The following is a 16,134-nucleotide window of genomic DNA, read 5'->3' on the forward strand; positions in this document are numbered from 1 at the left end:
GCAAAATATTATAAAAAAAATTCCAGGAACATCAAGCGTAAAAAATACATACGTATATACATATGTACTTACCTAGGGGGCATGAGAATCTGCTCCATATACCTGAAGCAAGTTGAGGACAAACTTGTTATAGATAATACATTTACAAATTTACAATGGGACAAATACATTTCTTAAAAAGCCCTGCCCTATATACACCCAACATTCAGTAATTATTATGCACAGCTGCACTCTTTTCCAACATGACAACAGAAGACTTACTACAAAACTTCTTAACCAAATAACATCAATAAAATTATGATATACCACTTTAGCACAAACAAATTTTCAAATCTCAAAATTCTATTAATAGAAACTATATGCAGTGTGGGGGTCTGCTGTACCTGGGTTAAATGTGAGAATCTTTTCAAACAGGGTGGGTTCCCTACACGAACATGATTTTTTATTCACGCACCCACCCAACAATCCAAGTATGCTGCAAAGATTACCCTATCCATTGGTACTCAGGCCAAGGAAAAACAAACATCAGAACTTTGTGATGCATGAAAAACCAAGCTTCCTCAACTGTATGAGAGACTATCAATTTAATTTTGCAATAAGATATGAAATACAGTGTTCTTTATCATCTACAAAATTATGTCTATTACAATTTACATAATTAAAAAAATTGAATGTATGACTTTGGGGCATACTGATGGTACAATATGGTGGTACAGAAACTTTCCCAAATATTCCATACTACATCCAACTCGTGAAAAAATTCATTTACTACTACACAGAAACTATCGTCATTCTAAGTGGAGGACTAAATGAAAGAGCACAAAAAAGAACAAATCGGCTTCTTTACTCTAATGTAATGGAAAAACAGCCTCCTGAAGTCTACAAACACTTGATAATGAGAGTCCATACATTATCTGAACTGAGGAGTTGCACAATAGAATATCATGGGAAGGATTGGCGAGACCAAAAATGGATTAACGTTAGACCAAATAGCCATAAAAATGAGAGAATTTCAACACTAAGAGATTAAATACCATTCTACAACTTGACAGTAAAAAAACAAATGCTTTCTAAGAGGTACTATGGATGTCAAATCTGAGAAACAATGAAATTCACAAAATATTTAAGATAATAAATACAACTATTCAAGCTCCCAAATATGGTAGCACCAGACTCCAAGCCCAGAAAAAGAGGGAGGGTTGGAGTCAGGAAACGCATCTGTGTTTGAACCATCTGCCAAAACCAACTACAAAATGATCCATTCAGACAAAAAACCACCATAAAAGGATAATTCAAAACACCAACCCTAACAAGGAATTAAGCTGAGGAAGATGATTCAAGCTCCCTAATTCTCAAAACATATAAAAAGGGAAAAACAACATCTTCTGACAACCTATGACCATAATTCATATACATAGCTGGGAAAAAGTAAACCACCAATTAGTAGTAAATCTAATTTTTCAATTTATGAAAAAATTCAGTAACATATGCACCTCCACTGCCAAATATGCAGGAATATTTGTTAATTCCTAAATCTGAGAGATCTGAAAGTAGAATTCCCGGCAACTTAAGAATCTGATACTGCAATTAAAATGTTATTATTGCTGTTTGAATACCTGATGCAATTTGTCATTTTTCATACACCTGCTTAGCATTTGTATCAGTTCGTATAATATTGAAGAACTGAGTATGCCCTTATAAAAAAAAAAAAAATTACAGCAACCACTGTCATCTGCTGTTAACTGTAAAGATTTGACATATCAGGAGATAAAACATTATCAGTGTCAGAAAAAACATGGCTTATCTACTTGAATCATGTGCAAAAGTGATGACTGGATTTGCAAACTTCAAGGTTGGTGACTTATGCACATATATATAAACAGATAAGGAAAGTGAATACCCGTACATACTTTGGGACAATCTTACTACTATTCATTCTAAAACTAACTTAGTCATTTGTTTACACTCAACAAGCACTGTGTTATGTACAATCAGAATACATTTGCAAAGCACCAGGATTTGTTATTTATTTTGCTTACAGGTTGTTTGCCCTGATAGTGCAAGCTTCAACAGACGTACAGGAGTCCCAAGCAGCAGGGTTTCTTTGCAAAAAAAACAAAAAAAATTTCAATTTTTTTTCTACCCACAAAAATTCCACAAAAAGTACTTACAGTGTTAATAAAGTACCTTGCACATATACTGGCTTTGTCTTTACAACAAAATTATTCATTATGCATATGACTATCGACTTTGTACATAAAATAAAAATAAAGAATAATTCTCACAATAAATAAACTATATTAATATTAAGAAAACAGAGGCCTTTTGCAAATCACGAAGCCCCCAAAAGGCCTTCCCACAAACAAAAAGTATCCTGCACTAATGAAATCTACAAAACACTGTGCTCTTTTTTGACTGAGTATTGATGGTTTATTCATGAAAATTTAGGCCAATTCAGTTTTTATTAATGACAAGAAAAGCAGCATTAACCTAACATCAGATTTAGTGTCACACTAACTGAACAATGTACTTCATCATAATAATGACAACAGCTACATGCTGATCATACTCTCCCATCGTCAATAGTGAGGAAAAAAATGGGTGATCCTCGTATCTTTAATTTTCTCATCCACAAAATTGTTAAAAAATTTGAACCATTTTATATTTTTTGTTTTATCAGTGTGAAATAATTCAAAAGAGACTTTAGTTCCCATATAGCAAATGAAATTTTTTAATGGAATGCCTCTTAAATAGGAGTTTAATGACAAAATGTTGATCATAGTGCAATTTAGTTTGTTAGGCCAAGCACTGCGGTACTTCTGGCCATACAGTGCTGAATACAGTGAAAACAGGGAGCCGGAGTAGTTGGGGAGCAATATACATAAATGTAAGTGCTATATAATATAAAATATGGAATGTTATTCCATATATAAAAACTAAAACTATGATTAATTAAAACCAGTGACCCAAGAGGTCAACCAGTTTGCTTGCAGGAATGTGATCAGACCAGATATGATAAAGTAGGCTAAGATGACGTGTTGTATCAGTCAGTGTCTAGTTTGCCGTCATCTGTGGTCATCAAATCATTTGTTTTGTAAACAGTAGTCCAAGCTTCCTGCTTGAGACAACCACAGTGACCTATAACCCAAACGGCCTACATCTGTGTGTATGTTTGTATGTTCGAGCTACTGTCTGCTCACTTTATGATTTGTAAACCAGATTGTAGTCGGACTTGAATTAGCCATCATCATTGGCAGACCTGTACAATTTTATCTGATCTTCATCATGTAGTCTCAGAGAATAGATATATTTTTGTACTCTGTGTTTTCTACTAGAAACCTCACATCAGAAAGAAGATACTGAATGAACTTAGAAATTATCATCATAGTCTGAAACATCTCTGTCGTCATAACCAAAGAAGATACTGACTTCGTAAGTTATCATCAAAACCCAAGACACTCCAATGAGTATGGAGAGTCATAACAACCCGACCTTAGCGTACAATTATAGCAGGTCTAAATTACCTCACAGGGCGCCTTATTATACAAAGGCATCAGCCCTACATAAAGAGATCCAGAAAATAAAGGAGGTGAAGTCTAGGGATTCAAAGGGATCCATAGTCGCACAGGTGAAGTACAGGGATTCAAAGGGATCCATAGTTCCACTGAGAGTAAATAGAGAGGTTGAATGGCAAAATTGAAGAAAGGAAGTAGCAATGGAGGTAAAGCAAAATGCTAAAAAGTGGGTGTGGCTATGAGGTGTACGGATGCAGACAACACCTTTTATTAATGCTTAAAATGCACCATGTGAGGTGCACTGATTGCAGCAACACCCTATGGGATAAGGACTAATAAAATTACATCAAAATACAAGAATGGTGGAGATCTGCAAAATAATGATAAATTGGACATAAAAACAATTGAATACTTACTAATCACAATCTAACTACGCCGTAGTAAATTTTACATAAAGTTACATACCAGGGATACACAAAACAGATGCTGTACTGACTTTCAGTGACAACTATATAAAGAACAATTATGTAATGGAAAGACTCCAATGTCTCTCATAAAATTTACCTGAATGCAAATTATGAAAGTGGGAACTATTTACTTGGAACTTATATAACCAGAGCACATGATACATCTGTAAATGCCATTACATCTGAGTTTATATTTGCATTCACAAAACTCCATTTGCTTGAAGTCTCTCCAAGAAATGACAAGACTAACTTGAGTATGATCGTAAGTATTTCAGACTAATGGACATGAGCTAACTGAAAACCCAATGAGAGAGAGAGAGAGAGAGAGAGAGAGAGAGAGGAGGCAGACGAGAGAAGAGAGAGAGAGAGAGAGAGAGAGAGAGAGAGAGAGAGAGAGAGAGAGAAACAACTCGGTCTGATTTTGCGACAACTGTAACTTTATGAAAGAACCTTATGGTCCTTACTAGCATTGAATATTGGGGGGGAATAAAATGTGAGAGGGGTAGAGTAAGCAGGAGGATCTGGAAATAGTGGAAGTCCTGAGAGGAGAGTTGGCACAAATGAGAACCTTGGACCTTTTCACTAAGAAAAATGGCTAACGTTCCAGCATGATAGATTCATAAACTAAAGTAATTATGGAATCTTGCAAGCTTTTAGGCTACACTTGACCCCATATTTCACTGTCAAATAGCATACCACAATCTTCAAGCTTGCACAATTATTGTGAATCTTTCATTATTTTTACAGAATACCAGACCTCTACATTATGATGTGCTCTAAAACCAGAAAGCCCCTGTCCTATCTCTACCCTGATTGTGTGTGTGTGTGTGTGTGTGTGTGTGTGTGTGTGTGTGTGTGTGTGTGTGTGTGTGTGTGTGTGTCATGATCTATTAAGTAAAGGGTCTATCACAATTGATGCTGAAATTGTATATACCTATTTCTTTTCATGACAGAGAACAATAACTTCACTCTCAAAACAAAGCAATAACTTCACTCTCAAAACAAAGCTAACATTTTAAGCCTTTTCCTTTTCATTTTTTAATAAAGACATCATTCATCTCAGGAAAAAATTATCCTCAGCCACTAGACCTCAGGAATGATTAGACTTCAAGAAATGGGAATGAGGACAGCACTGCGGGCAATGGCCATAAGACCTCTGCTATTTTTTTTTTCAACAAATTTCATACCTTGATATGCTAGTAAACCTGTCAACAAACTAACAAGTCAATTAATCCTAACCCACTACTATTATCTCTACCATTAACATTCACATCTTTGTTACAGTCAACATTAGACACAAATACATGTCATTGTAACTGTTAAAGAAACAAGTCATATGAGCACCAAAGGCTTACTAATGTGTATCTAATTAATGATGAATTCCGAGTTATCTGCAGTATTCGATACACTATCTTCAATGCTACTATGCCCAAACTTTGGAATTCTTGCATCTTACAGTCCTAATGAAAATAATAGGGCATCACAAAACAGCGAAAGTTCTTTGGCTTTATCTCATATAGTACAGCATGGCATAATAATAAAAATGGGGCCCACTCCACATACAAAAGACCACAAAATACATATGCAGTGTATAAAGATTCTCTAATGAAATAATGTAAGCAGTATATATATATATATATATATATATATATATATATATATATATATATATATATATATATATATATATATATATATCTATCTATATATATATATATGACACATGACTCTAAAGTCAAAGACAAACTGCTAAAAACATCAAGACTATTCCTCTAAATTTCTAAAAGGTAGCCCCCAGACAGTAAAAGCAATTAATAACACCAACAAAATATTAAACTTACTGTATTTGTTTGTTTTCTTCTCCACAAGTTCCTTTTGATGCATTCCCAACATACTGCTGTTTTGCAATAGCTTTTCGCATCAAATCCTCCCTGCAAGATGGATACTCTGAATGAAACACTTTCCAAGAGTAAATAGGCATTCAAGTAACCACAGTTAGTTAAAACTCCACACAGGAATTGAAAGTAATAAAAAAAACTTTACACAAGCTACATTTGTATGTTATATATTATGACCCAACTAGTTCCTGGAGGCAGAAACAGAAAATGACTTTTAATTAACAACAGCCTCCAAACACCTCTTTAAAAGTAAGGGTGGCAGCTATATTCCTTTAAAAGAAAAGAAAAAAAAAACTAAAAACAACTTTACTTGCCTCCAATATTTCAATCCTTCATATAGTGTTGCAAGGGCGAATATACCAATCATGGACCCAATAAGACCACCTACGTCGCTTATTGACCACCAATCAAATAAAATTACCTCATCGTAGCCAAAGTGGAAGGACATCTGCAATGGGATGGTTAAACTTTGAATTATCACCAGAATACAAGCCAATAAACATTTATATTTATGTTCCTTGTTAACAGAACAGTACTTCATTCTTACCAAACACAAGTGAGGCATAAGAGCAAAGAAAAAAAATTAAATTTCCTAGCAGAACACAAACAGGGAACAGCTGAAATGGAAGGGGACATTTCCCTGCAATATTTCACAAAATAATCATGTCCCTGTTACTTCCCCAATTTTCCTTATTACAGTAGAAATATAATGATAAATAATTACTGATTATTATTATTACAGCAGTTATGTTTTTTGACAGCTGGCAGGCTTAGAATCAGTTCTTTACCTAAGCGGTTTTTTAAACTCAATAAAGATAAAGCCTCTCCCAGATCAGGAATAATTATATATGAAAACCAGAAATCATATAAAGAAAGATAAATGCATACTGACCACTAAAACTGTGATGCCAATGAGTGTTAATGATTGCTGACTACTATATCTAACTCTAAATTTCTTTATACCCATTAAAATATCAAAGAAAATTACACAGATGAATGAATACACATAATCTAACAAATGAAACATTAAGCCAGAGAACAATAAAATCTACTCTGCATATGCAAGAAAAGAATATTTAGTTATTTTAAGGGGGGAGGTGTAAAATTACGAGATTACTAATGAATGGGGAATCAATCTGCTCATCACCACTAAACCTGCTTTGTCAGTATCCCAAACCACTATATCAACAATCCTTGCCTGATTACCAGCAACCCTACATTCCACATCCATGACCTTGTTATATCCCTAACAAAAGATGGATATGCTGCTTACACTCATGCCTCCCATGGAATCATTTCCTGAGCATCCCATGTGGTGCATGCCATGCATGCCACCCATTTTGGGCATGGGCATGTCCATATCACCGTGATCTGAATGGTCCATGGGGTCCATTGTTCCATGATTTGAGTGGTCCATTCCACCATGACCTGAGTGGTCCATTCCACCATGACCTGAGTGGTCCATTACACCGTGGCCTGAGTGATCCATTTCTTTGATGAGGTTGAAACCTTAACAGTTGTTACAGCTAATGCACGTTATCTGCAACAAAGAAAAAGACAAAATATATAAATCAGCATAAAACCAGAAAATGCCTTTGTGTATAACAGTAGGTAGCTACATAATAGATTATGGATTTGTTCATCAAAGAACATTAACTTCATCAACCTATACTTCGACTGGCCTGGCAATATTTTATCAACTTGGTGTTTGTCGCACTTTTACCTTCAGCTCTGATACAAAGAGCTCAGATACAGTTTAATTTTTTTTTCTGGATCAATCAGCCCAATCCTTTTTTCTCATTTTCTTATGATAACGTGACTCTCATCATCTACATGGTACTTGTAACACTTGGAAATATTCTAAAATTAAAACACACATAGCTGATAGATAGACTGATTGGTTGGTTTCATGAAACTGACAAAAACACCAACACTGGATATGTTTCGGTATCAATAGTAAGGACTACAAACTGGGGACATTTTTATATGATTTTGATTCACAAAACAGTTCAATCCCTAAATGCTTTGAAAAAACTTCCACACCTCACATTATTATCATCATTATTGTTATTATGCATAAGATTATTATGAATAATAATAATAATATTTATTATCATTATCATTATTCATAAGATGAACCCTATTCATATGGAACAAGCCCACCAAAGGGGCCATTGACTTGAAATTCAAGCTTCCACAGAATATGGTGTTCATCAGGAAGAAGTAAGAGGAAGTAAGGGAAATAAATCGCATATTAACTTACAAAGACTGGTAATGAAACTTACACAATTTCAGACCTTCTCAAGTAATGGAGACCGTGAATGAAAATTATTTTGCTGATCTTACAACTGACACATTGGCAAAAGATGAATTGTGACCAGTGGGTTAAACACACATGACTTATACGTGATCAAAAATTAAAGTCTGACAAGCTGGATGTGCAGCCTCGAGATGTATCGGATATCTGATTCTGTATCCGCATCCGCATCAGCACTGACAATTTCTTAACATCAGCATCCGCATTAGCATTGCAAGCAACATCCACATCCACAGTTTGAGAATGCGGATATGAGGATATCACCCCCCGCTCAGTGTTCAACAGTTCATAATCATACATTATAGCAAAAAGTAATTTTATTTTGCTAAATTTGGCATTTACGGTTCATTATATAGAATACATGACACAATTACAAATTTCATACATTATATAATATAAAAGTACCTATGTTATAGCATATTTGTTTTAGCTCTGTTATAGCATATTTGTTTTAGCAATTTCATATCATTTACAGCAATTGTAATCATAGAGCAGGGGTATTGCATTTTTTGGGGAAATTCTCTCTCTCTCTCTCTCTCTCTCTCTCTCTCTCTCTCTCTCTCTCTCTCTATTATATATATATATATATATATATATATATATATATATATATATATATATATATATATATATATATATATATATCTTGCAAAGAATGGCTTTGAGTTTTGTTACCATTATCATGCAATGAGCATGAAATAAACTTGTGCTAAAACAACTAAAATGTTCGTGTATTGCTGATACTGTTTGTATGCCAACATGAAAGTACACACACACACTCATACATGAGTATTAATTATGTTTTTACTTTCAATTAGTACATCAAATATTGTGGTAACACATAATTTTGAATTATATTTGGCTGAAAATTGTCTTCAACAATTAAATATATCTAAATTATTTTGATTTACAAAGTATCCGCATCCACAAATTTAAAAGACTGACATCCACATCCGCATTTCCAAATGTAAAAAAAAAAATGCCTATGAAACTCTCGGGAGAGACTGAGAGTTTCCAGCCCTGTGATTGGCTTATCAACACCCAATCAGCAGCATCATTTTCAGACATCCGATACATCTCTAGACTACAGTCACTTCGTGTTGGCATTTTTGCCACAGTGTACTGCATGTACAATTGCAGCCCATCATAGCCACTTGCAGTGCAGTGCGTCTGTGTATGTAGTATGGTACTTCGCAAACACGTCAGCTATAACTGTTATAGACTACATCCTAATGAGTCAAGCTTAGTCATCGTGCCATTCTTACTGAAACGATTATAAAAATATTTCCGAGATAAACGGATATAGCTGAGAGAGATTTGGTATGGCATACTGATAATAGAACTACCATGTCATCGGCACACACACACACACACACACAGAGAGAGAGAGAGAGAGAGAGAGAGAGAGAGAGAGAGAGAGAGAGAGAGAGAGAGAGAGAGCTGGTGTAACATACTACCATTATAACTACAGAGATTTACAGAAAGAGAGAGAATATATCACTAATGAGAGAGAGAGAGATGATGATGTCACGTTTGTATCTATATATAGCATAGAAATACAAATCACGCTCTGCACTCATATCAACCACAATATAATCACTACTATGGACCACAGAGCGTTGAAAAGTTCTGAAAACATTAGATAACGAACAAGCGGTTTTCACACGACGCGGGAAAAACGCAACCAGACCTCTGAAAGATTCACACCAGCAACGATCCATCGGAGTGCGTATGTACCGATAATGAAACAACCAATATGACAGATACGACTTGGAAAGATTTCATGTACGAACGCCAATGAAAGTTCGTGTAATTGCTATTTTTTTTATTAGTGAAATTCCAATGAATTTCAAATTAAAATCTGACGTCCGATTGTTTAGCGGATTTCGCGCCCTGAAGCATGTTTAACGAACGAAAGTCGAGGTAATTTCGTGTCAGGAATATACACATATCAACGTCCACTGCACCTCGTACAGTAATGAATACCCGTCCCCTCGGGTGGTAGCGCCGTCACTACACCTCGTTGCGGTGCACTGTAAGCATTACTTACGGCTCTTTGCAGAAACCTCTTTCCATTAACTTACTATAATGCAAACAACTCATTCATTATACGAAGTAAACGCAACAATGTGTCATTATAGGCCACGCGAAGAGGGGAGAATATCACAAATACAAACAATTATAAAATCCTTGTGTGTGTGTATATATATATATATATATATATATATATATATATATATATATATAAGCTCGCACAAACATACATAAATATACATATGCATATACATACGTACATACATGTACTGTACATACATACATACATAAGAGCGCGCGTGAATAAAGAGGCAAAGGAAACAATCACTAAAGCAACCAAGATTTATCAACCAAGTAAAGCTAAAAGCGGCAAGTGCTGGTAGAGCTTTCACTCTCACAGTGTTGCTGCTGAATCATTCTCTCTCTCACACAATCAGACTGAAGGTAGGGGGTCGGGTTGGAAGGAAGTGAGAGAGAGAGCAGAGAGAGGACGAGAGAGAGAGAGAGAGAGAGAGAGAGTTCCGAAGGGGATGGAAATTGTTTTTTTTTTTTTTGGAGGGAGGGGGGGGGGAGGGGGGGCGGGGGACGGGGCGGTCAATTGACCTCCTAGTGATCCAGACATATATCACACTCAAAAGGCATGGATGTGATTTCCGTGAACACAGGAATTCGTAAAAGAGAAAAAATAATGTATGTCATCTTGAATAAATGTAAACAATGACATAAATAAATGTAATCAAAGACAAAATAATAATTTATGTCATCTTGAAAACATGTAAACAAAGACAAAACAATGTTCAAAATACTGGTCAAAGAAAGATGGTCTAACTTTAAAACAAGCGGAAAAACACAATCAAAAGAACACTTTCTATTGAAAAAATGTGTGTGAGAGAGAGAGAGATAGATTTATCCAAACCATTGACTGTTATAAACACCAATTATCATGATCTGTTTTAACGTTCGGAATGAGGCGCCACTCTTTTCTTCCTTCCTTGCCTTTTCTCATTTTATTCAGGTCTAGACTGCATAACGGAATTCCAGTGTACATACAGACTGCAAACTTAAGTCATCCGCTGAAACTACAACACAATGAACCGGTCATCTCATTTGCATACAGACGGGGAAGCAAGTAGGCACAACTAGCTACACGCGTTCATAATCGGTACATTCACACTGAACCAGCTGGTGGCGTTTCGCGCTCAATGAAAAACGAGCTGAAAATTTATTGTATAAAATCCGACGATGACACACTTGCGAGAAGTACCGTACACAACACTCCTCAGAGTACTGCACGCGAAATCAACATTAAATTACAAAAGAAGAAAATCATTGGTCTAACTATACACCGTACATGACACAATAGCTATGCAAACTGAACTCTATTCGAACAGACGATCTCTACAACGGACATAAACAAAATCTACTGTGCAAGGTTCATAAAACTTATGAAATTATCGTGCATAGTATGAAGTAAACATGAAACAAATGACCTTACAAACTGCAAATGGCGATTAAACACGACCATCGCATAAACTGCGAGTCTACAAATACGTATCTAAGACAACAAAAGATATTATACGTACAGTTTAAAGAAGTTAAACAAGAAGAACGCCATCCTACCAAAACAACCACGTTTAAAAACAGAGCGAGGCAGACACACGACAGCGCTGAAGCACAGTGTCATTAAAACTAATTTCCACACCTTCGTAATGACTGCAAAACCTGGCTTTAATATGTATCATTCGTCCTCACTGGTTACCACCACGACCTTGCGCTCGCCGGCGAAAGTAATTCTCCGTGAACTTTAGCTTTCTCCTCTACAAAGTACGCGTCGTGAACGTCGTTTACACTAGGCAGGTTGACGGAATGACGTAAGAGTGCATTCGTGCAGTAACCATAAATATCCTGCCGTGATTGCATATTGGATGGTTTTCGTGATAAGTTTCGTAGCTTCTTTTTTTTTTTTTCAGTTGCAGTAAGTTTGTCTTACAAACTAGACCTAAAACCTTAAAATGTTTGGTCTATCAACTTTCTATAAATTAAAAATATAAAAAATAAAAAAAAATAATCACATACAAACACACACACATACACACACATATATATATATATATATATATATATATATCTATATATATATATATGTATGTGTGTGTGTGTGTGTGTGTGTGTGTGTGTGTGTGTGTGTGTGAAACAACAACGTTAGCCTAAATCAGCAGGATGGAAGGGGTGGGGGTTGGTAAGTGGGTATACTCGTAACTCACAAGTTCAATGGCTAGGAAGCAGCAGTACTGTCAGGGGGCAAAGGATATAGCCATTATAAGCCTACAAAGGCGCCTACAGCGACCACCCTCATCTGATCAATGAAGCCTGGCCTTCGCTTAAACCTGTATGAAGAGAGGGAGAGGGGGAGGGAGAACGAAGGGGAGGGGAGAAGAAGAAACTGGTTCGATTCCAGCGGCCCACAGGTTGACCAACGTGTGAATGGGTGTCAGCATTAGCTGGAGTCAGGAAAAAGGGCGTAAGAGCCAGCAACCCCATTCTTAGAGGCTTGTTGAGAACAGAGAGGCTGGTTCTACCCGGCTGGTACCCTTCTGGAAAGGGGGTAAGAGGTATATGGTGCATGTTTATGAATAAATAAATAAATGTGTATTCATATTTATGTACATACTATACATGGTGTATAATATACTTATATATATTATATATCTATATATATATATATAATATATATATATAATATACGTATAGATATTGAAAGAGAGAGAATTTCATTTTTATCAACTTTTGAAAAAAAAAAAACATAAATATTGACTAAAATTTAACTGTTGAATTATAATCAATAATTATGACCTAAAGGGTGAAGTAGGAGAAGGAAAAACATGCTTACACAAAACAAAGCCAAAACCACAGCAATGACCAGCGCCAATCCACAGGTGGCAACAAACCTTGCGGTACGCGATTGAGCAATGACCCGCCGGCTTAAGTGAGACGAACTGCAGCGAAAACAGATATGATGTCGCAACACTGGTTCAAACAACGCTCCGCCCCCCACCAAGAGGTCAATGACGCCAGCGATGGAACCACCAACGGCAAGCAAATATGAAAGGGGGATCTCATCGACTGAGGATGCAAGCTCAATCTTTTGTAGCTTGAGAGACATACCCAAAACACACACACACACACACACACACATATATATATATATATATATATATATATATATATATATATTATATCACACACATACATACACACACACACCAATGCATACACAGACTCTGCTACGAGAGAGAGAGAGAGAGCTGTAAATATAAACTAGGGTAACCTAGTAACCTATACATACAGACTGTATGATATAAAATGCAAATGAATGCATATACGCACAAATTTCGAGAGCTCAAATGGTCACCCACGGCTTTACATACAATCATACATGGAAGATGAGTTACTAGAACCCGACTTTCACCAATTAAAGATATTACGGAGATTGATACGAAATCTATACATTTAAACCTTACAAAAACACGATGCTAACTAACACACAAACATAATGGACCAACGAAAAATCACAATTATCACAATTTAAGTATCCTGAGGTTCCCAATGAACACACAAACAATCAGGAGGAAAATGACTTGGAATTAACTGCTCAAAGGGACAAATTGTAAGGTGGTGTTATTTTTTTTAAAATGCCTTTTTTTTAATTTAATAGCTATTCTGCATGTGAATCAAAATTATAAGTGGCCGGCGGTACCGATCCATTTATCACTTATAATTCGGTGATCATTCCCCATTGGGGATATTCCCGAAGTAGGATATTAAACGACATTTGTAGCTTAATGATTGTGTGTGTGTGTATACATATATATATATATATACACACACACACACACACACACATATATATATATATGTATAATATAAAATTTTTACCACATCACTGTTATGCATATACATGCAACAAGCGACAAATGTCCTTTAATATCCAATTCGCTTTACTTCTGAATTAATATATTTTCATATACGTTAACCGTAGGGGAATTTTTTAGTTGATGATAATTTCGTCCTCTCGTGGATTCGAACCAGCGCACAGAGGAGAAACCAGGACTTCAGTGACAGTACCGACTCGGTCCTGATTTCTCCTCTGTCCGCTGGTTCGAATCCACGAAAGGACGAAATTATTATCAACTAAAAAATTCCCCGTTAACATATATTAAAATATATTCATTTCGAGTGGAGCGAATTGGATATTAAAGGACATATATATGTAGCTTAATGCGCATACACATAAATATATTTACATAACTTATGTGAGAAGAGGAATCACTTTCTTTTGCAAAGACAAAATGATCTTACGTAATAGGAATGCTCGACAAGTTCCCTTTCCCTTTTCTGTATTCAAGATCGTCTACAGCTTTCCATTTCTCCCCGAGTGTGGGACGCACAGGACGCCATGGAATGTCTCCACATCCCATTAAACCTCGCACCCCCCCCCTCTCTCTCTCTCTCTCTCTCTCTCTCTCTCTCTCTCTCTCGTTTTCAGATAATATCATGGAAAAGTATAACTCTGACTTTTTCACGTTTTACTTATTTGAAATTCCTGAGTTCAAAGGGCAGTTGATGGCATAAATAAATGGAAATTAATAAAAGCAATAACAATAACATTATCAGCACCTGCATCTTGCGCTCTAACACCTGAATTAACCTCTAAACTAACATGCAATTTCATCGTTTACAAGAAAAAAAAACACACTGACCTAGAAACACAAGTGTTCTCACGGTGAGACTGCTCCACCGAACCTGACAACCAGTTTATGTAAAAGGTAGCAAGGTCAATAGTGCTACCAAATTATTTGATATTGACCAAGGCTTGTTTTTGTGTAGCTAGAATGATCTTTTCCCAGATTATTTCAGAGATGTAGTTTTACAAATATTTCAGAAAAATAAATTTGACAATGAGTAAAAAGAGTTGACCCATATGACCCATTCGGTGCTAAATTATGAAATATTGGGTTACTTTTCCAGATCTTTACATCTGAATGTATTTATGTATTTACCCAAGTACATTTGCTGTCCATAAAGGAGAAGGCATTACAGACTTTTATACGACTTTCTTCGTTTAAAAATATAAAAATCACCAGCCTCGGTATATCTGCACTAAAAAGAAGAAAGTGAAAGAATGCATCTAAGCCAAGTCACATTTTATGAAAAAAAAAGAATGATTCTCGTGATCAACAATATCTCCATCATCAAATGCTGCCTCACATCACGATAACACATAGACAACATTTCTGATCACGTCTACAGATGCTCTGCATCAGACGCGATGGCATTTGTTGGGGGTTTCCATGGTGTTAGTAGCACAGTAACTTTCTTCTCCTCTCTCTCTTTCTATAATTCCCTTATTTCATTAATGTAACTCTTTTGTGATTTGTACGACGCGAGTGCACGCAAGCACTCACACACAAAACTCTCCGTAACCACTCCTTCTCGTTAAGACAAGTGATACATTAAACTCTGTGTGTGTGTGTGTGTGTGTGTGTGTGTGTGTGTGTGTGTGTGTGTGTGTGTGTAACCACTCCTTATTCAATAAATGTTAGGACAAGTGAGACATTACACACTCTCTCTCTCTCTCTCTCTCTGGCAGGGTATCCATGCACAGGTTTACCTGTCAGTCTGCCTGTTATCGTAACTGACGTTAAGACGTACGTGTGGACGACAGTTTGTGGGCGGAGTCAGTCCACTCACCAGAACTGATGGAGTCGAATGACCTATAGTTCTTTCGATCGACTGAAAGATAACCAACCAACAAAGACGATTTCATGACAGTTCGCCGCTGGACTTTGCCTGGGGAGGTTCTCAGCCGCTCGGACCAGAATATGAATAAATTATGTATAGGC

At 36.2% G+C, this 16,134-nt stretch overlaps 1 protein-coding gene across 7 annotated transcripts in view; it reads right to left on the reverse strand.

Moving 5' to 3' along the window:
* Positions 1-16,134, reverse strand: part of LOC135201436 (high affinity copper uptake protein 1-like) — a 99,765-nt gene that overhangs the window by 4,937 nt on the left and 78,694 nt on the right. For 4 of the 7 annotated variants that reach the window (XM_064230360.1, XM_064230358.1, XM_064230362.1 and 1 more), the window contains exons 2-5: positions 7,154-7,420; positions 6,195-6,328; positions 5,824-5,913; positions 73-102 (exon numbers count right to left, since the gene is read on the reverse strand). In XM_064230360.1, coding sequence (XP_064086430.1) covers positions 73-102; positions 5,824-5,913; positions 6,195-6,328; positions 7,154-7,369 — 470 coding nt within the window. In that variant the 5' untranslated portion in view covers positions 7,370-7,420. Of the gene's footprint in view, positions 1-72; positions 103-5,823; positions 5,914-6,190; positions 6,329-7,153; positions 7,421-16,134 lie in introns of all 7 variants that reach the window. The other 3 variants (XM_064230363.1, XM_064230364.1, XM_064230365.1) reach the window with 3 other exon arrangements.

This window comes from Macrobrachium nipponense, chromosome 28, assembly GCF_015104395.2.
Source record: "Macrobrachium nipponense isolate FS-2020 chromosome 28, ASM1510439v2, whole genome shotgun sequence".
NCBI classification, from domain to species: Eukaryota; Metazoa; Arthropoda; class Malacostraca; order Decapoda; family Palaemonidae; genus Macrobrachium; species Macrobrachium nipponense.